This window comes from Anastrepha obliqua, chromosome 3 (genome assembly GCF_027943255.1).
Source record: "Anastrepha obliqua isolate idAnaObli1 chromosome 3, idAnaObli1_1.0, whole genome shotgun sequence".
In the NCBI taxonomy this organism is placed as follows: domain Eukaryota; kingdom Metazoa; phylum Arthropoda; class Insecta; order Diptera; family Tephritidae; genus Anastrepha; species Anastrepha obliqua.
In genome coordinates, this window is record NC_072894.1 from 73,638,440 (window position 1) to 73,660,220 (window position 21,781).

The following is a 21,781-nucleotide window of genomic DNA, read 5'->3' on the forward strand; positions in this document are numbered from 1 at the left end:
AATACATACATACATACATAGTCACAATGTACATACATACGTATGTACGTACGTATGCCTATGCCCTATGCCTTTTGTTTGAAATTTTTGACTTGATGCCAAATTATTGCTGAACAAACAAGTGGCCAGTTTTTGGCATATAAACATCAAGATTTTACGTAATTTCGCACAGGAAACGCTGAAAATACATATCTTTTTAAATTTTGAATGTATAAGAAAAACGCCAGAGTATTTTATCCTAAGTAAATTAAATTACGCCAAAAATATTTATAAGATAATAGACTTCAATCAGCGATGGTGTGATTTTCACACAAAATATGAAAAATATAATATGATTTTCACAATGATGCACAATTTTTTTATTTTAAATGTGAACAAAATACATATTTATGTTTGTAGATGCATGCGCCTGCAGGCATTCGAGTAATTTACGGCCAAAGCTATGCTAAAATACTAAAAAGTCAACGATGAGGAAATACCAAATAATATTAATAAGAACCAAATATACCATTAAATTAAAAATGCAAAGAAAATATTATTTTGCAAATAAAAACTTAAGGAAAATGAGCAAACAGGTAGGTTAAATTTACATTCAAGTTCACATAAGCTTCAAACAAGAAAAATTTGGAGCGCAGCCCCATAATGAGAGCTAAAGTAAATGAAAATTCGCAGAATTCTCAAAATTTAAAATTTTAAAAAGTAAAAAAAAAAAAATATTAATATTTTTAAGAAATCAAAGCTCATGCAATGCTGTGATAAATTTAAAGATTTGAAATTTACTTAATGACCTCTCAAGGTTAATTATGCGCATCTTTTGAGATTTAATAAAGACTTTCTATTCCAAATAGAATATTTCTTTTGAAATTTGTTATTTTATAGTCAATTTGCACCGAGCTGAATTATAGTTAAAGTCATTTAAATGGAGAATTGCTCAAGTGTTCAAATTCTCATGCATTTCCTCGATAATACTTGTAGAGTTTTACACATAAAAAAATGGCTTCTGGCTGCATATTTTCTATTAATTGAATTCAGTGGTAGACACTTTTATGTTCAACAACAAAACAAGCATTTTCTATTACTATTAATGCTGGAGTTCCACAAGGAAGTGTTTTGGGTCCAGTGCTCTATACTACATTTACAGTCGACATTCCAGTATCAAGCGCTATTAACATGGCAACATATGCTGATGACACGGCTATTATTGCAACCAGCAATTTCCCGCCAGAAGCCTCTCAACATCTACAATCAGAGCTTGAATTTATCGGAACGTGGCTATTGCAATGGAAAATTCGAGTCAAATAGCAAAAATCAATTTAAGTTACATTTGCATTGAGAAAGGTAGACTGCTAAAAAGTTTCACTTAATGGTTCCGAAATCCCCCAGAGCGATACTGTTAACTATTTGGAGTCCACCTTGATCGAAGACTAACCTGGATAGTCCACTGCAAAGAAAAGCAGAAGCAACTTAAAATGAAAACCAAAAACATGTATTGGCTTTTGGGTCAAAATTGCCAAGTCAGTCTTGAAAACAAAGTGCGCCTATACAAAACTAGGGGAGAATGGGGAGTTGTGAGACGGGTTTTGTTTTTGGACCCGTATTACTCAAAATCTTAATATTCCTCATATGTCAACGATGGAATCTTTAGTCAGTGAATACTGGAAGCTATTGGTATGGCCTATTTAACAAAACTACAATTTTCCTTAAAATTAAAATTGTATATAATAATATAAAATATAATACAAAATACAAAAATGTGGGGAGTTCTGAGACACCATGGTTTAAATCAATAAAAATGACTTATTTTAGTTGTTAGTTCTTTATTAAGATGAAAAATAAAAAAGAAAAGACAATTGTTATAAAAAAGTGTATACATTTCCTTGATTGCAACCAATAATATATTTGCATCGATCGTTGTTTTACTTAACTCACTCACATACCTCTGACGCGGCATGATAAATGAAAAATCTACGAAAAAGCGGAAAAACAATAAAAACTCAAATTTAACCAAAAATTTCATGATATATATACAAACAATGCATGAATATTGTGAGGTACTTATGAAAGATGCGTTAAAACGTCGAAAAAAACGGTGTCTCACAACTCCCCACATTTGTTGTCTTACAACTCCCCAAATCGTTTTTTTTATAAATGGCCGCGTAGTCATAAACACATCGAACGTTCATGCCCAAGTGAATGTGTAAATTCAAAGCTAATAGGACAATTAATAATTTGTATATATTAACATTTGCAATTTGCTTCAACAACTGATCGAATGTATCGCAAAACAAATGATGAAAAAACTCGAAATGCGTGTAAATATGACCAATGCTAGCTGAAAAGTGAGATCGCATCGAGAACACTTGTTGACACTTAAAATCGAATGTAAACAAATGAATAATGCCGAAAGGTAACAATGTCTCACAACTCCCTGTGTCTCACAACTCCCCATTTTCCCCTACTTAATATTAAAGCCTGTCTGGGCTTATGATATTCAACTTTAGGATACAACAATTCACTCTAATGTAGAAATTTTGCAAAAATATCAGCGCGCCTTGTAAGCGCGCCTTGGTTTATTATTAATGCCGACATTCATAAAGATTTTAGAGTACATTTTATAAAAGATGAAACACGAAAATTAAGTGCTAGGAATACCCATAGACTACATTACGACCCTAATAACTCAGCTTTAAATTTGCAATAGTTTATCTAATACAAGACTGAAAATATATCAAATTTCGAATCTCCCAGACACAGTATAAATCTATTAATTGAAAACAACATATCTTAAGTGAAAAGGATGTTAATTTTAAGAACTTTATACAAGGTGGCGCAAAACTAATAGCCTTATTGGAAGACTCATAATTTTTGCAACTGGCGTCGTACGTCAATCATATTTGACACTTGTGAATAAGTCAGTTGCAATATTCAAACAGACAGGCAATTGAGCGCATAAAGGTCAAAATAAAAAAATTCCTCATCACTAGAAATAATTTTTTTTATTTAGTAAAAAAGTTATTCAAAAACAAAATTGGACGATTAATTTTACAAGATGTTTTCAGGCGCAGCCAGAGTAGTAACTATACGAACAATTAACAACAACATTAATTAAGTATGGTGTAGTAAAATTTTCGTATTGAAAACTTTTTCCTTTATGTTTAGCGTAAATATACCATTTGTTTGTACACACATACGATCAGAAATCAGCTGTTTGATTTAACTTGTTTGCAGTTAAATTCTTGCTGGATATATAATTTTCGTTACATTAGCTGAGAAGGCTTGGTAAATACTGGAAATATTTATATATTTTCTTCAACATAGATTGAAACTGAGTTCATTGTTAAATGTTATACATATGCATATGTGCATGTTTTCAGTTGAGCTTTTCAAGTATGAATGAAATTGGACTATTTCAAGCGAGTTTCTTGTTTAAACTAATAATTTATCATTTAGGTACATATAAAAATTTAGTTAGGCAGCTAATACAAATTCATATTTTAGAGGAATAGCGTACCATGCATTTAAATTAATTGGTGGTTTACCTACCAAGAGGATTAAATTCGTAGTTATGACTACGGATGAAGCGGGATTAGTCATCGATGGCGTGAGATATTCCGCTCTCGTTGTCGAAAGAGTGGTAGAGTTCAGTGCAGAAAGAACGACTATTAAAGAACGGATACTGGCCGGCGTTGATAGCTGACCAAGAAAAGCCAGAATCTCTTCAGGAACGAGAAGAGTATTGGGGGGATTCTTCGTAAGGAAAGTAGACATACATACATGTATATCTTAATCACCAACACCCACAATTGGCTAAATCAAAAGCATGGGGGCATGAACTAAACCGCTTCGGTCACGAAGCCATGTTGACAAAACCATATTCAATCTATTTTTAACGCCCTCTGGCAGTAGTGGGCACATATGTATCTATATTACTTCATTTTACTTATGGGTGAACTGCACATATAATGTGAATACTTCTAAAATCTTCTGGAATATGCACGGACAATTTTTGAAATTTATGAAGCCAACATCCCTACTTTTTTACGCGAGTGATTATTTACAAATATTTTAATTCAATACATATGTGTATGTATGTATGCATGTATTCTACCTTTCTGTCTGTTTTTGAGATTCCTTTTGTAAAAAACCGGTTGTGGCATCCTTCAAATTATCCTTAAGGTTTTCATTGCCATTTTGGAAAGGTTTGCCAGCCTCCTGTAGTTTTTTATCTAAGGCATCGGTCACTAATTCTTTTTTCAAAGTAGCAATACTTGATGTTGGTTTTACTGATGGGCTTGATATTGGTGTCGAAGGGGGTGTTGCTGGCGCTGGTTTCTCAATCGGTTTTGCTGGAGTTGGAGCTACCGGAGTAGAGGTGACGGGTTTTATTTCTGGTTTTACCGGTTTGGGCTCAGGTACTGGTTTATTGTCTGTAATTTTGTTTATTGCTGCTGGTTGTTGCTGTAGTGGTTGTTCCTTATTTTCGATGGCATTTTTGCCAAGCTTTATATTTAAATTACCGAAAAACCAACCGAAATGTTTTCTACAAAAATTAAAATAAAAGAAAAAACCAAGGTTAACAATTAATAGTACATTAAAAGTGAATTAATGAAATAAACGCAATTAAAATTATATTAAAATGAAATTTGAACAATAATAATAATGTAAAGTGGCAATGAAAACTCTAATCTACCCAGCGAACATAGAGGAATATTTAAAAGGTATCGCTTAAAAATTAATAATAAGCGTAGAGTGTTTTGCGCCACTGTATACATGTACATGCACACATATGTACCTACAGTAGTACGAGCGAATAGGAATAAAATAAGTTTTGTTGTTGCTAGAAACATGAGATTTCCGCATATATACATGCAATATTCGTTTTGACTCAATAACTTAAGTATAATAGAGTGAGTGAAAAATATTTTTTACTGTAAACAAATTTTACATAATGATGAAATGAAATTGAAATTAATCGTGCCATCCATTATTAGATGGTCATACAGCCTTCTATTGCATATACTATATGCATATTTGTAGAGCAATGCTGAAGAGTTTCGTTCTCTACTCTCTCTTGTTTTGGTTGTAAGAGCCCAAAAACGCTTGTAGTGCTTCAAACTCTAGGATCGTCATCCTCTTCTTTTTTCAGGGCCGAAATGTACTCCTTGCAGAAGCCTCAGAAGGCCTTTGTATCAATGCCTTATATCCTTCATTCTTCTTTGCGAGTTTGTCAATAATCTCCCTTTTTTCTATGCCAATGTTACCCGCTACTTAGAATATCCAAACTTGATTGGACATGCCAAGTGCGTTAAATTTTCTAAGGCTCTCCATCACCAATTTGGAGTTCAGTCTCTAGGGCTCTTAGCTCAAACTACGTAAATGTCGCCATTTGAAATTGAATTAAAATTTTCATTTTCTAAAAGTTTTGTATCTCACTTTTTAATTAACTACCGCATTTGTAAAGATTTTTTTAAGGCCAGTTTAGTGATTAATGTTTTAAGATTAAATTGAAAAAAAAAAAAAAATATATATATATACGTGTATAGTATATGTATTTTTTTAAATAAAAAATAAGTTATTCCTAAACTGTTGAACAATACACTTACCAGTCAGGTAAGTCGACAGAAACTGCCATACATAGCCTTACGAGCAATATCGAAGAGGTATGGTTAGAAACGAAATAGATAGACTAATCATGACGTGGGTACTCCTACTTCCATTTTCCAGGCGAAGGTCCACGCCTTAGAGCTGTGTCCAGAGAATGTCTACGGAGAGGCACGCGCGGTGCCAATATTAACATTCTCTGACAGTCAAAAAGTTTCTCATTCCAATCTGTCTGGGAATGTTTTAAAATCCTCAACACCCTAGCATCAAGAAACTTTGTTACCTTGATGTGGGTCCCGGGACATGAGGGGCACGAAGGGAATGAAATTGCGAACCCTTTAGAGAAAAAGGGGGCAAAAACTCTCTACATAGGCCCTGAAACTTTCTGCGGGGTCATTAACAGCTTCAAAACTGCCTTTCTGCGTGAGCAGGAAAAACGAGGCCTAATCGATTACTGGAAAAGACTCATAGATCCAGAACGGATGAAGGCAGAAACAATCCTTAACCTAAGAAGAAAGGACATTAATTATCACATGGAAAAGATAGCTGCGATAGAAAACGATTCCTGTAGACTCTGCAAAGACGCACAAGAAACAGCAAAACACGTTCTATGGAACTGCCCAGCAGTGGCATGACGCAGACTAAATTACCTGCGAAATGGGGCTATAGATACAAGCCTCCTGGTATAAATTTAGCCTACAGCAGTTTTAGGATTTATTAAAGCCTAAAACTGTTTGAGTGGCTACATGGCTGCACAATAGATCTCTTCAGGTGGCAGTGCACAAACAGCCGATCAGTATAAATAATAATTATTATTATTTTTAAATTGGTGGCAACGCTGTACCAAATTAACTGTGGCTTATATATTAATTATACCAAATATATTATATAATTATAATTGCTCCTAAAAAGCAAAAAGTCCATATTAATATTTGAATTAATTTAGTTCATTTCCATTCTTTAGATAGATATATATATGTTCTATCAAAATAAATCTGGACAATTGCAGCCACACATATAAAAGGTGGCGCAAAATTAATCACCCTGCCGGAAGATTTATAATTTTTGCAAATGGCATCGAAAGTCAATCATATTTGGCACTTGAGAACTAGACATCTGCGGTATACAAAGAGAAAATCAGTGGAGCGCGTAGAAGTCAAAATAAAGATTTCCATAAATCAAAACCACATTTTTGTTATTTCGTAAACAAGTTATTAAAAAATAAAATTGGATGGTTATTTTGCGCCACGTTGCATATTTTGCGAAAATCATAATTTGGTATAATGCCAAAATTGTTTACTTCAGAATATAATGAACCGAATGATGAATCCTACTTTAGCCAGCTCTGCGTCAAAAAATAGTTGAGATTTGTTGTTTTTCATATGTATGTATGTGTACATTTGCGTTCAAGACCTTTTTCACAGCCATGTATGAACGATATTAATTTTTATTTAAGTTAAAAAATAAAAAAATAAAAAAAATGAGACACCGGCATACGCCGATGCCGTTGGAAAAATAAAATTTTATTCAAAAGAATTCAAAGAGTAAATTTCTGTTTTTTTGTACACATCCCGAGGATGCTGTCTAGTCACCAGTTAAAATCCCATGCAAATCCAGTCAGTAGTTTCGGAATTCAAGTAGGCGAACAGGCAAACGGACAGACATAAAAGTAGTCTATTACATTTTCGATGTACAGACACGATTTTTCTACGGTGTTATTATAGTATAGACATGGTTAAAACTCAAGCCAAGTATAATGCCACAGAAACAGCGAGTTTCTTATATATGTATATACCAGTACTTATATAAAGTATTGTATTTAGCCGAGCTCCTCCTCCTATTTGTGGTGTGCGTATTGTTGTTTTTCTACAAATGGGAGGATTTAAGCCGCCTTTGAAGGGCATTTGTTTTTTTGTGAGGAGCTTCCCAATGGCAGAAATACACTCGGAGGTTTGCCATTGCCTGCAGAGGTGCAGTCGCTATTAGAAAAAACGTTTTTTATCATTTGGTGCTCTAAAATTGGGTAATCCCTAATGGTAATCACGCGCCAAACCATTCGATTACGGCAGCCAATTAAATTACTCAGGTCATCAGGTTCGCTATATAATATCACTATAAATCTTAATAAAAACAAGTAAAGAAGGCTAAATTATGTCCGGACCGAACTTTATATACTCGCTCACACTTTAGTATAATTGATTTCAAGCTGGCTGTTAGTTTTTGGAATTTTACTACTTTCAACATCAGACTGAAGAACAGAAACTTAGTTTTAAAATATAAAACAGTGGATGAGGTGTTATCCGATCTCCTTACATCGGATCTAAACAAGCCGTTAAGCCGTTATCGACATTCACTCCAAAGTGGTCATGGCACCTGGCACTTTCCAACATTTTACTTGCGTCGCATTTATTTTATTGGGCTCCGAATGTGATTAAATTTTCTTGATCGTGTTTTGTTATTCCTTTTGTGAAAATTACAAATTTTGAAATTTGAAATGAACTGAACGAGTAATAAGTATTGGTATTTTTGGTATGGGTTTTGTCACATAATGACCTATACTTTTATAAAAAATTAGTGAAGATTAAGCAAATAAAAGAAAAATAGTCAAAACAGTTCAACATCTTGAGGTGCTATTATTTGCTTTACATTTTATTAATTATAATTTTTTATATGTATATTCATTTGAATGCTTGGAAATTTTCAAGTTTAAAATTTGTGTAAGAAATATACATATTTTTATTGATTGAACAATTTTCCTGCATTTTCGGTTCACATGTATTTATAGTGAAAATACAGTATATGAATTGAAATTAAAACAGAAGCCGAAATGAATTTAAAAGATAAATCGGTAATGACTGACATACATACATATATATGCATATTATCGGAGATTTGCTGAGACTAATCGATTTTTAAATACGAGTACATTTTTTTGCATTAGGATGACCCGCAAATGAAAAAACAGAATTGTTCTATGGCCAAAAAATGTATTAAATATTTCTATGCATTATTTTATTAAATATTTGCGCAGACCCGTCAACACTTCGAAACTTACAATTGAATTTCCATGAACAAACTGCACTTCTTCGTAGATTTGGTATAAATGTCGATATTATGTAATCTTCTCACTTGATTTTCCCTTAAAAACGTCCGAAAATAATCTGTATGCTTTATTACAAAAAAAAAAAAAAAAAATAATTAGAAAATGGAAATTAAAACCGAAAAATGCTTATCTTTTTTTTTGTTTTTATTTTTGGACTAAGAAATTTTTAAAAACAAAATTACGTATTATTACATTATTTTTAAATGTTTTTGGAATTGTCTAAATAATTTATTGATGATATATGATAACTTTTGCTGTCTCACCTAGAAAATTCTAGTTTTTTCCATATTTGGAATTTAGTGTATAGTGTATATAATGTATATATATATATTTTTAAGTCCATAGGGTTAAATAAAAAAATGTTTATAAATAAAATTTTTTTGTTCAAAATTTTGGGATAAATTTTGTTTTGCTTCATTTTTGATATCCTCCCAGTTTTTGTTTTCTTGTTTTGGTTCTTGTTAGTAATAGTATAGACTACTCTTGAAAATTCCTCCAAGTTGCATAATAGGATTCCCATAACTTTTCGAGTTATGTATATTCAAATATGTACAGCAAATCAATGAAAAATCAGTGCAAAATACTACTCTAACGAAGCGATTATGGATACAAGGTTTAGCCAATCTGTTATCGTAAAAACGAAATTGAACGAGTAACTTCGGCTGTCAGTCACTGGAGACTCGGCAGCAGAATTCTGCCGGCTCATTTCACACGTATTCACACACTTGTCCAATCAGTCGATGTTCAGACGGCAACGAAGTAGTAGGAGAGGTTGGCTGTACTAATTTTTTTCGTATATCACCAACAGAATTTTACATATTACGTAAAGAAACCCCTGTCAAATCCCCTGTTACGTCAGAAAATCAACTGTTTCTTTGAAATTCGCTGAGAGTTGGTTAAGCCTGATTTTGTCCACACCTCTAAAATCTTGTCACCATGCGTGCTCGTATATTACGTCCGTTTGCAATTTGTCGCTACGTACATACGTACATACATTAATAAAAAATAATAATTTTCAAATAAATTTCCAAAAACAAAAATATAATATTTGCCAATTTTTTTTTCACACTACATGTTATGCAAAAAATATTTTTTTGTTTAAATGCTTAAAAGAACTAAATATATTTTACTTTTAAAATCTCTATACCAAAATTTTCAACATTGAATAAATCTCAATATAATAAAATTGTTTTTGATTTTTTTCTTAGTTTACTTCTTACTGTACTCAAGTCTACAACCAGTTTATAGAAGGATTGACGACAATGTCCAAAATACTTGGATCTCTTGATATGGCACCGTTTATATATTAAAACTGTAAGTAATATTTATCAATATATTGTTGCATTAAAAAGTAATATATTTAAAATTGTTTTTTTTATTACTTTTGTGGAAGTATACATATAAGTATAAAAGATAGTTTAAATACTTTTTTTTAATAAAGCATAGATTAATATTTTGTTTTTATTCAAAATGTATAAATATTTTGTATCAAATTTACGGAAAAGTGCATATTCCTTCATGAGAAATTCAATTATAATTTTCAAAGCGTTGGCCGCCCGAGTAAATATTAAATAAAACAATAGGAACCTAACTTTTTTTTAGCCATAGAGCAAATTTTAGGGGCAGCATCAAGAAAAAAAATTTTTATCGAGTCATCCTAATGTGCATACACGTATATATGCATATTAATGGATAATAAATAGGTAATTATGTAAGACTTTTAAAATTAATGCATGTCGAACCCTTTTCCTGTCAATTCTGCTATAACAAAAAACAAAAACCATATCGGCGGCAAGATACACATTAGTTCAGTTAGTAATAAAAAATAAAAATTTTGTTCAGATTGCGCTGTTTCCCACTTGTTGAGGCCGTGCAATGCTCATTTCGTCACATGATTTAACGAACTTATTTTCACTGTTAGGCAATTAACCACTTGTTGTCGATCTCTTTTTTGTGTCTACATTTGCACAATGCAGGCATGTATGTGCCCATATTTATATACATACATACACAAATTTGCAAATGTGCTAACAATACGAAAAACTGCAATCACTCGCTATGACAGTTAATCGTAAAAGTTGTGTCGGCATACATATCGATGTAGATAGGCGTGGATATTTATATAAAATAATAAATGTGCACAAGCTTATGGCGTTAGATGAGTAATAGAAGTACCCGGTAAGCACCTTTTATATGAATACACTGCAAGGTTCGCACGTCAGCCGAGAAGTTTCGACGGTCTGATAATAGGGCTATTCGTTTCGCCAAGCGTTAATAAGTGGCGAATAGATGAAGTGACTGGTATAAATAAACATATCTGGGTATCGCTGGAATAGGGCTGTCTAAAATTACATTTGCAATTACAGCGAATCTTGCTCGACAGCGTTATTGTTGCTTTCGCATGCAATTTTTTCGTCAAGTCGTTCGTTTTTAGTCAAGGCGATCGAAATCGAGCTTAATTAAATAAACGATTGGAGCAATATCCGTTTTCTTCTAGGCAGAAGGGACTTGAGGGGGGGCATCGCGGGTGTTCGGTTACTTTTATAATATACTGAATTTGTAGAACACGTATGTATGTAAATAAAAGGATTTTTCGATATTCCCATTTGTTAGGAATTTCTTGCGAATAATATGAGTTTTTCCTGAAGCACTGTTTTTTTAAATTGACTGTCATTATAACTCGAAAACTTTTCAACGCATTCCCAAGTTTATACGACATATTCCTTTCTTATATGCGCAAAAAATAAAATTGCAAAAAAAGGATTAAAGTTTGAAAATTTGAAAGATCCCAGACGAATTTCGTTATGTCTAATATTTCACATATTAAATTAAAAAAAACTAACAATCTTTTAACTTCAAACGATTTGAATACTAGCTATGGTGGCATCCGCATTAGTGTTTTTTTGAGTGATAAATGAGATGATAGTAGATACTCATGTTTTTTAAGACATTTCATTAAAGGACGAGGATAATTTAGTAGATTTCGTTTAACTTAATTTGACCCCCTAGTCTTTCACAAAATCAGTTCATGGTAAGGGTTTAGCGATAATTTCACATGTCGCGCTGCAAAAGTATCAGTATTCTAATAAAAAAAAACCTTGAATAGGATCCAAGCAAATAAAGCATATGGTTCTGGAAAAACGTAGGCACCTTAACTTCTGTTTTGAACACATTTTTACCTCACAATTTGGTTTTGCATTCTTACCCTTTTACGGACACCAACCAGCCTACCTGCAGCTGCATTCTACTGGCAGACGCAGGAGAAGATTCACCAGAGTAAGTTTTCTACTTTAGCCTGGGTACTTTACGGGAGTGGGAAATTCTGAGCTGCTTGAACCGTATGCAAAATAATGACCTCTGGTCACTCTTAGGCGAATCGCAGTTAGAAACATTGTCCACTTGCATGAACTTTTGGGCACGGAATTAGCGCAACCGGAAACTTTTATAGTGAAAAAATTCATGTGTATGTTAAGACTCATTTTTCTTAAAGAGGATCTGGAAAAATTTAATTTTACTTCGTGGAGATGATGATGAGAAATAAAGTGAACAGCTTATTTCTATTACTGATGCCTTAGTATTTACATAAACGTGTATACTTACATATATTTGTAATTACTTGCTTGAATTGATTTCATTGATTACTTGAAGGTATTGTATTAAACAAGTCAAATCTTATAGAAAATGATAGAAACGGTTTTTTCTAAAGCGCTCGCCCTCCGCCGCGAGTGCATTTCAACCATGGAAAATCCCTCATTAAAAGCCATCTGCCGTTCGGAGTAGGCAAAACTGCAGGCTCCTCCAGTTGAGGAACAATATTGACATAGACATCACACATTGGAGAAGGAGTCTATTAAATGTGGTAGCGGAAAGCCAGCTGATTTTGGTTTTGATTTTTTTTCCTTTCACCGTATAAATTCGGATGTCGGCACAAAATGTAATTACGAAACGTATTACTTACATTTGTGATTTGAAAACGGAAATTTTGTAAAGAATTTAAATTCAAAAGTTATTATGAATATTTTAAAAGCATTTCAACACGACAAATAAATTGATTTCTTTCTTCTATTTTGCCTTCACAAATAAATCACTTGTTTGTTTTATAATTTGACGTGACATTCTAATGTACAAAATGTTGTTGTTGGCCTAATGCCACCGCCTTTAGTGAATTCGCCTTGGTATCACTTACATATATGCAAATTGGTTTTTGTTAAAACTATTTACAATATGTGACAAAAAAAAAGAGTTTTGTCCTCGATAAAAAACAATAAAAACGGTAACTATTTGGTGGTAGCAATAATTTTTAAACTTTATACATTCATTTCTATTCATAACGTAACAAAATCTGAACCTCGAGGAAAAAAATGTAAAATTTCGGGGAAGACAAAACAAAAAACCCATAGGTTATGGTAAAATCAAAACTTTTTCGTCATCAAACAAGCTTAAAATAGGACTAAATTTCCATGCTACAAATCGGACAGTTCGATACAGGTTGGTAGAAGCCGGATTATTAGCAAAACACACAGAAGAGTACCGTTGTTGAATTTACAGAACAAAACAAAAAGGCTTCAATTCGCGTCCGAATGGCAGATGGTTCGTTATGAGGAGGTTTTCCATGGTAGAAATACACTCGGAGGTTTGTCTTTGTCTGCCGTGGGGCGGACGCTATTAGAATATAACTTTTCTGTCAATTCGTGTTTCGTGCGGGCTTCTAACCTGTGCACTTCCAAATGGTAGTCATTCACCAACCCATTCGGATACGATGTCCGCCTTTGCAATTACTAGGTGTACATTTTTCCTTCTTGCATTTATGAATTGCTGGCAAAACAAAAAAAAAAAAAAAAATTAATTGGTCGTATTTTGTGCCAAATCGCTCATCGAATAATTTTTCCTAATTTTCAGTGTTGTTCTGCAATGCGTGTGAAGTCAATGAAAACCCATGGTGAGGATTTTTAGAGGTGTGCTCTTTAGCAGACCTTTATTCGGCTTTGAGGGAATTTGACGTGGCAGCCGTCTGAAGTAACGAAGTGTTATTGTGTTAATTTTTTTGTATATCACACGTATAACACATTCTTAGTTTTTTGGTAAAAAGTCGATTCTGTCAAATCTTTTCATAATGTAGTGCCTCTACCATTTTCTTGGTGCGAGTTCCTCGATATAAAGATGAACTAGCATCGTTGTTGTCTTCATTTTAATATTCAGGACAATCTTAGAACAAGGTGAGATTAATTTTTATGAATGGTAATTTTAAAAACTCTACTAGATTTCATAATTCCCCAAAATAGATAATTCTATTCATGCATCGAAATCTTATGGAACAAAACTCGACTTATGTACAAACATAATTAGCGCGGGAAAATGCCCTGTTATGAAGTACATAATATCACGAGTTCATGAAGAACATATTCGTATCCAACTTCATCTACATAAAAGGTGGCGTAAAATTAATCATCATAATTTTGTTGCTGAATAACTTTTTTACTAAATAAGTAAAAAGAAAAAAAAATGATTTGAATGACGGAAATCTTTATTTTGACATTTAGGCGTTCCGTTGCGTGTATGTTTGTATACTGTAGCTCTCTAGTCCTCAAGTTTCAATTAACGTACGACGCCATTTACAAAAATTATAAATCTTCCGATATAGTCCGGGAGCCAGGGGTCATTTTGACCTCATCATTTCATACCGACTGATTTTAATACTGAAGGCAGACGCCATCCAATGGATAACGAAACCAACCGTAAGCTGGTTCAGTAGCGGTCGGTACGTGTCGAAAAAAAATTTTTAACAACTCATTTAATACCGACTGACATTTTTTTGTGTGTTGTTGACATTTAGTAGAATAAAAAAAATAGTCAGCTGCGCCGTAGAGTGGGGAAAATACGTCAGCTGAACAGGCGAACTTGTAAAATAAATTAAAAAGTAAAACTACTTTATGCCGATGGAAATTTCTTTACATAATTTTGGACACATATGAAGATATAATAATGATGGTCAGCTACGTTTATAGCGGTGGGAAGACCGGCAGCCAAAGCATTGAAAATTCCGCGCACCGCCGAGATGTATGAAAATGAGTTGATAGAAATTTTTTTTCGACACGTTTCGTACCCTCCCACAATCACATCCACCGCGGGTGCGCCAGCTGACGTTCACTTTCGTTATTCATGAAATCTAAATCACAAGTATAGTCAAGAATTTAACGGTATAAAAACGCAGTCCAAAATCGACCCCTGGCTCCCGGACTAATAGGATGATTAATTTTACGCCACCTTGTACATGCATGTGCATATGGGATTATGTTTTCATGGCTATACACTTGGTACACTAAACCCTTTTTTCGAACTTCGTTCAACTTATATCATTCTGCTTTTTAATGTTAATTGGGTATAAATGTACCAGACACACATATGTATGTATGTGGGTATATAGATGTGAATGTGACTTGCACAATCATGTACCTGTGTTTGCCTACCTGCACTCTTTTGTTGGTTAATTAGCACAGCAACTAACTTTATTAAAATTTTGAATAATTGTTTGCGATTAGCAAATGTGTTAGTAAAATTTAAGAGAATGACAACAACAAGAAATATGGAATAAAAGAAGTTTGGAGTACCCTCATGAACTTCTGGAAATATGAGAATTTGCAATGCTTGTTTTTTCGATCAACCAAGAAATGGTCTACGTGACAATGTCGGTGTACGGGGGAATTTCTAATACACTCTTGGATCTACAAAGCAATCACGATTTGGCATATTCTCAATTAGTGTGTAGGTGACTGTATACAAATATGTATTAACGTACACTCATATAATTGTAAATAAAAATGTGTTAACGATTGCAACGATTCATATGTACATATATTGTACACATGAACTCATTGGGTAGGATTACATAATTCGTTAATGGATCTGAACTTTTGCATATACATATGTACATATGGAATGGGAATGTTACGTACATACATACGTGGAATTTCATGTAATTCACATATAAGTAGATGTTCTACTTTTTCGTGCTTAACTCCCAATCCGCAAATAAAAAGCGAGATTTCCCGTACAATATTTCTCTCCCAAAATCTGAGATTATAAAATAACCCTTTTTGTCAAAGTGTCGAATACTTGCTGTGGGGGCGAAAATATCTGCGTACGAAGCTTAACATTGATTTTAAAGTCGTTTCGATTGACGATTATCAGTTGAGGAGATATTCAGTTACATACATATGTACATATATGTATTTACATATATATGTTTTTTTCATGCAGTATAAAAAAAAATTTTATTTGTTCAATGTATCCACCTAACTCTTTTAACACCGCATGCAATGGTTGTCTCCATTGGCGGTATATTGTCTGATAAATTTATTAAGATCAAAACTTTAGTTTGTGGAAATGTGGGGTAAAGTATCTATCAGATCTTGTCACTTTCATTGAAAAATCCTGTTGACTAATTAGGTTGCGTTTGATAACTCAAAAATTTGTAATAATTATTCCCAATTTTTGCAATCCACCACTGTAAACTTGGGAGGGTAAAGTGGCAGTTCGATGCAAGAGAGATGTTCATTTCGTGCTCGAGAAATTTTAGCCATCAAAAATTATCTATCACGAGGACATATGATATGGTATGTATGTATGTACGTTCACATATGCATTAACTACCAATAAATCCACAAAATTAATCTACCCACATATGGCAATCAGTTGTGAAAGTTTTTTTTTCATATAAATTATTTTGGTGGAATATTTCGGTGTTTTTGGTTTGTTTAATTATTACTAACGATATGAGAAAAATACAAAGAGAAGAAATAGCTTATTTAATTGCGCAATTGGCTGCTAATAATAAACAGTTGGAAGAAATCCGTAAGCGACGTTTACTGAGGTTGCAAAAAATTATGGCAGAAATACGCATGTCGTTCGGAGTCGGCTTGAAACTGTAGGTCCCACCATTTGTGGAACAACATCAAAACGCACACCACCAATAGGAGGAGGAGCTCGGCCAAACACCCAAAAAGGGTGTACGCGCCATTTATGGACACATGATTTTTTCTGTAAAGTGAATCCATAATTAATAATATTTATTAATATTATAATTTACAGACTTGTTTTCTTTGCCTGCGTCCATTTCATTCAGTTTTTATTTTGATGTTTATCCTTACATTCGTAATAATAATTATCGATAATACAGGGTTGAATGTCAAAAAGTATGATTATCATCTAGGATTATTTTATAATCTCAGATTTTGGGAGAGAAATTTTGTATGGAAACGTATTATAAATGTCTATTATTGCCCTTTTTGTAAACAAACAAATTTATTTTTTGAGGAATCTGGTATTTGTGCATATTTGCTTAGGTTTGAAATTCGCAGTTTATAGTCATAAAGGATAAAATGGAAAAGTTATCAATAAAAAAGGTAGATACATATGTACTTATGAATATAAAATATATTTATGCTATTTGGCAAGTGATGCCAAATTTTCCGTTCATTAACTATTTTGCTATTATTTTTGGGAGAGTATTTTCGCCTACGCTCTTGATTTGGATTGATGGCTGGTAATGGCTAATTTTGTTGTCGCACACAACTTTAGTGTCCAAAATTTCTTGTCGCGCCAAGACTTGCACAATATTAGCATTCGTTGGTTTTTACGAATGTGCATTTGTGACTATCCGCAACATTCCTAGTGTGTACTTAAGTATGTGTGTATATGCGTATACAGTTCTCACACAATTTATTCGTATACCCTGCGTAGTACGTAAAAAACTTAAGCTTTGCGCAAAATATTATATTTGCTGTGACAACACATACATATGTATGTATATTTACATACATATGTATATTACTTTAAGAATGTTACATTCCTGATGAATTACCGCAAACAAAACTCCCATTATTTCAACTCACACTGAATGGTTCCAAGGAAAGCAGGCAGATGTCGCAAAATGCAGCAAAAGTTTTATTCGTACGCTTTGTGTTTTTACTAACATTGCTGAAAACGAAAAAATATTTGTTTTTCTTAGTTTTTATCAGCGATGCAGTTTCAGTTGCGCGTAATATATTATCTATGCGTAATATCTCGCTTGAACGTGACAAATGGGACGAAGTGCGGATTTACCACTAGAAATGCGTAAAATTGTAATTGAATTGTGCTTTGAAAACAAGTACCTACGCGAAATTGATACAAAGTAGGCTAAGTGTTATCGCTAATTAGGTTAATACTGGTAACTTGGAAGCTAATCACCACCAAGCCGGAAGGCGAAAAATATTGACTCCACGTGAGGAACACAAAGTAGCATCAGTTGCGCAAAATCCCAAAATAATCTCAACGATACTATGCCGAAATATTCAAGTCTTTAGTCTTTGCTTAAAAGCGTAAGCCCACAACAAGTGCGTAATTGCCTGTAGAACGCTGGTTATTATAGCAGAGTGACACGCCGCAAGCCCTACATTTCGGATATTAATAGAGAGACGAGATTGAAGTTCGCCAAACGCTATATAAATGAGCCAGATTCTTTTTGGGAAAACGTCACATTCAGTGATGAGTCGAAATTTAATGTTTTCGGATCAGAAGTCCCTCCAAACGTTGGAAAGAAGATACTTATTTTTTTATATTTATCTTATACCTACCGTTAATCAAGAAGGAGGAAATGCAATGGTTTGGGGGTGCATTAGCTGCATCTGGGGTAGGAAAAATAGTTTTTATTGATGATAAAATGGACAAACATCTGTATTTAAACATTTTGAAGAACAATTTGCATGATAGTGCCGATAAACTTGGACTGGATGTTGAAGGGTTCTTGTTTCAATAAGACAATGACCCCAAAACGCTCATCTTATCTTGTGCAAGAGCGGCTTATTTACCATTTTTATTTGGTTTACCTATATGAAAACATTTTCTCGTACCGACATATTGTACATATGTATGTATGCCCATATGTACATTTTCTTTGGTAGGGGAAGGCCCGAAATACAAAATTTTTTCGCCTCGCATAAACAATTGGTTCAATAGAAAAGGTGTATTGTGTCACTTTTGATAAATAAGTATGTATGTACCTATGTATGCGCGTATGTATGTATTATACATACATAAAATTCCATTGAATATCATTTCCGTGGAACTTTATACAATTTTTATATGTCTTGTGTGAAAAACGAAATTAAGTGCGCGGATGCATTTCGAATGTTGACTGTGTCATACGGAGAAGCTAATTTGGACCAAAGCAACGTTTATCGGTGGTACAAAATGTTCTCAGAAGACCGAGAAGATGTGAACGACGAAAAGCGTGCCGTACGCCCGAACATTTCAACAACAGACGAAAAAATTGATGAAGTGAAGAAAATGGTATTGGCCAATCTTCATATCACCGTTAGAGAAGTTGCTGAACACCTAGACATATCGATTGGCTCGTGCCATTTGATTTTTTTCAATGATTTGGGCATGAGACGGGTCGCCGCAAAATTCGTACCAAAACTGCTCTATTTCGCCCAAAAGCAGCACCGCGACGACCCAAATTTGCTCCAGAGGGTCATAACTGGTGACGAATCGTGGGTTTATGGTCATGACGTTGAATCTGGCGCCCTGTGACTTTTTCTTGTTCCTGAAACTGAAGAGGCCCATGAAAAAACGACGCTACGCTACGATTGACGAGATAAAGACGGCGTCGAAGGAGGAGCTGAACACGATAAAAAAAATGATTTTTTGAAGTGCTTTGGCACAAGTGCATAATATCTCATGGGGATTACTTTGAAGGGGACAAAATATATATTAATGAATAAATAAATAATTTTAAAATAAAAAACACAAAATTCGCGATACTTTTTGAACACACCTCGCAAGTAGTTATTCAGCTAAGTATGTATGTACCTATATATTGTAATTATAATTACAATTTTATATATATATCTGAATATATGCGATTTTTTAAACGCAGTTTTGGATGCATTTTTTTTTGCGGCTTCTGAGGAATGCATATACCACAATGTTGTGATCCGCAAAACAACTTAGTTTTTCAGGATGAACACCTGCACACATACATATGTACATATAATACATACGTATGTACCAGAGACCGGCATCGAGTTGTTTCGCGCCGTCTCCTGCTTCATGCTTCAAATTTGCTACAACTAAACAAAATAGTCGCCAGGCTTTGCAGGCAGCTCCGAGACGCAACATTCTATTTTTGAGTTTATGTAGTTGGCGTGATCGCCGATTTGTATTGTTGTGTATGCGTATTAGATATGTATGCATGCAAAGAACAACACGACATCAAGCAGCGTTTCAACGAGTGCATGCAAAGACAAACAATACTTGAAGGTCTCGAGTAGCTCGTGTCACAAAAGGTTTCGAGCCTTTATTTCTTCACCCAGTTGTTGTTGTTTCTGATAAGAGAAATCGTTTTTATATATGGCAATAAGGCTAAGTCCGAGTAAATGATCGAGCATACACAAAATCCATGATGGAAAGAATAATGAGATGTCGCCTATCATGGTACCGTTACTTTGCTCTCAGCAAATTTGACAATGGGTGGCGTCGTAATATCACCAGTATGGCCAGATTACAATTTTCGTAACTTGATTTAGCATTTTTTTTGTTGTTATTTAGTGTCGGAGTTTTAGTTCTCTCTTTATGCCATTTTTCTAGCCTGTTCTAATTAAAATTTACATTTTTTAAAAATTAGTTCAATAATTCACTTAGTTTTATTTAGCTTTACTTTTTCTAACATCTGGTCGCATTGCCCGCGATCGCGGTAATTGTTTGTGTTGTTCTCCTCTCAGCAGTCAAATCTCTCTCGCTATTGCAGTGTTGCCTAGTTTTGGATATAAAAACGCACTGAAATGCCTATTTAAAGAAAATAAAATACCAAATTTTTATTGAACTACTTAAAGAACTTTGTATGCGTGACAAATTGTCTTTAAATAGTGCGTTTTTTTTTAATTAGTAGTGTGTTTTGGTTAAGAGCAATTTAATTTATGAGTTTTTTGTTAAAAGAAACTCTTTTGTTAAGAGAACGACTTTTTGCTACATTCGGGGTTATGTAATGAGATAAGGTACTGTTTTTGTAAAAATGTCGTTATGGTTTCTTAAGTAATTTCTGGTATTTTGTTACTTATTTTTACTATGAATACATCCCTTCATGCCCTGTGTCCCGATTGAGGACCGGAAGAAACGATTACACCTATACGGTTTTAATTCGCATTTAGTATCTAAATCCAAACGCTTTTTTAAAATGTGTAAAGAGGTTTTAAATGTTAAGAAGAGTAGAGAGAAGAACATTTAATATCCTGCATAACTTTAAAGTGAGAAAAAAATTAAAATTGCTTTTTCAAAATATCAAATTTTATAAGAATCAACAAGTTTTCATTAACACTAAAATCTTTTCAGAGTGACCTTTTTTAACATTCTTTTGTTTAATAATACAGTTTTTTTAACTTACAGTTTCGGTAGATTTAAATTAAAAAAATAAACAAAACCACAAACTTATTATAAATATTTTCGCATTTTGGGTATAAACAAGGTCTAAATTTATTGCGAAGAGCAAATGGTTGGCAACATTGCATAATTCAGCGAATGCGACGTCACGCACGCTTTGATGGCACAAAATCTAGGTATCCGTTGCAGCTCTCTGAGTATGCACCTATATGTGCTGTAGGCTTCATGAATGGAAAGAGATAATCTTTAGAAATAATTTTTGCTACTTTTTTTGGATAATCTGGTCACGCTGTAGTGCTCTACTGTATGCATGAGTTATTTTTTACATTAATACGCTGTCCAATAATAATAATCGGAAAATAATTAATTGGTGTTATAGGTCGAACATGTAGGCGACCCTATTTTCGATGTAATACTTTTTCTTGTTTTGTTTCGTATTCATTTTATTTTATTTTTTCTCCTTTCGGGTGTTAATTTGAATCATTTTCCCCAAACTTCACCAGAATATTTATATTTCATGCATTAATTAATTGAGTCAATATATTTTAAGTTAAAAAATCTCATGTGTGAACATTTAACCATCCACTATTTCTTGATGAAAACTATGTGTATATTTTGCTACATGTACGAATAAAATAATTTTTTTATTTAATGTTTCAC

General features: G+C 33.5%; 1 protein-coding gene across 1 annotated transcript in view; it reads right to left on the reverse strand.

Moving 5' to 3' along the window:
* LOC129241383 (arginine kinase 1) overlaps positions 1 to 21,781 on the reverse strand; it is a 79,488-nt gene that overhangs the window by 39,972 nt on the left and 17,735 nt on the right. The window contains exon 3 of the mRNA XM_054877666.1: positions 4,109 to 4,540. Within this exon, the coding sequence (XP_054733641.1) occupies positions 4,109 to 4,540 (432 nt within the window). The remainder of the gene's footprint in view (positions 1 to 4,108; positions 4,541 to 21,781) is intronic.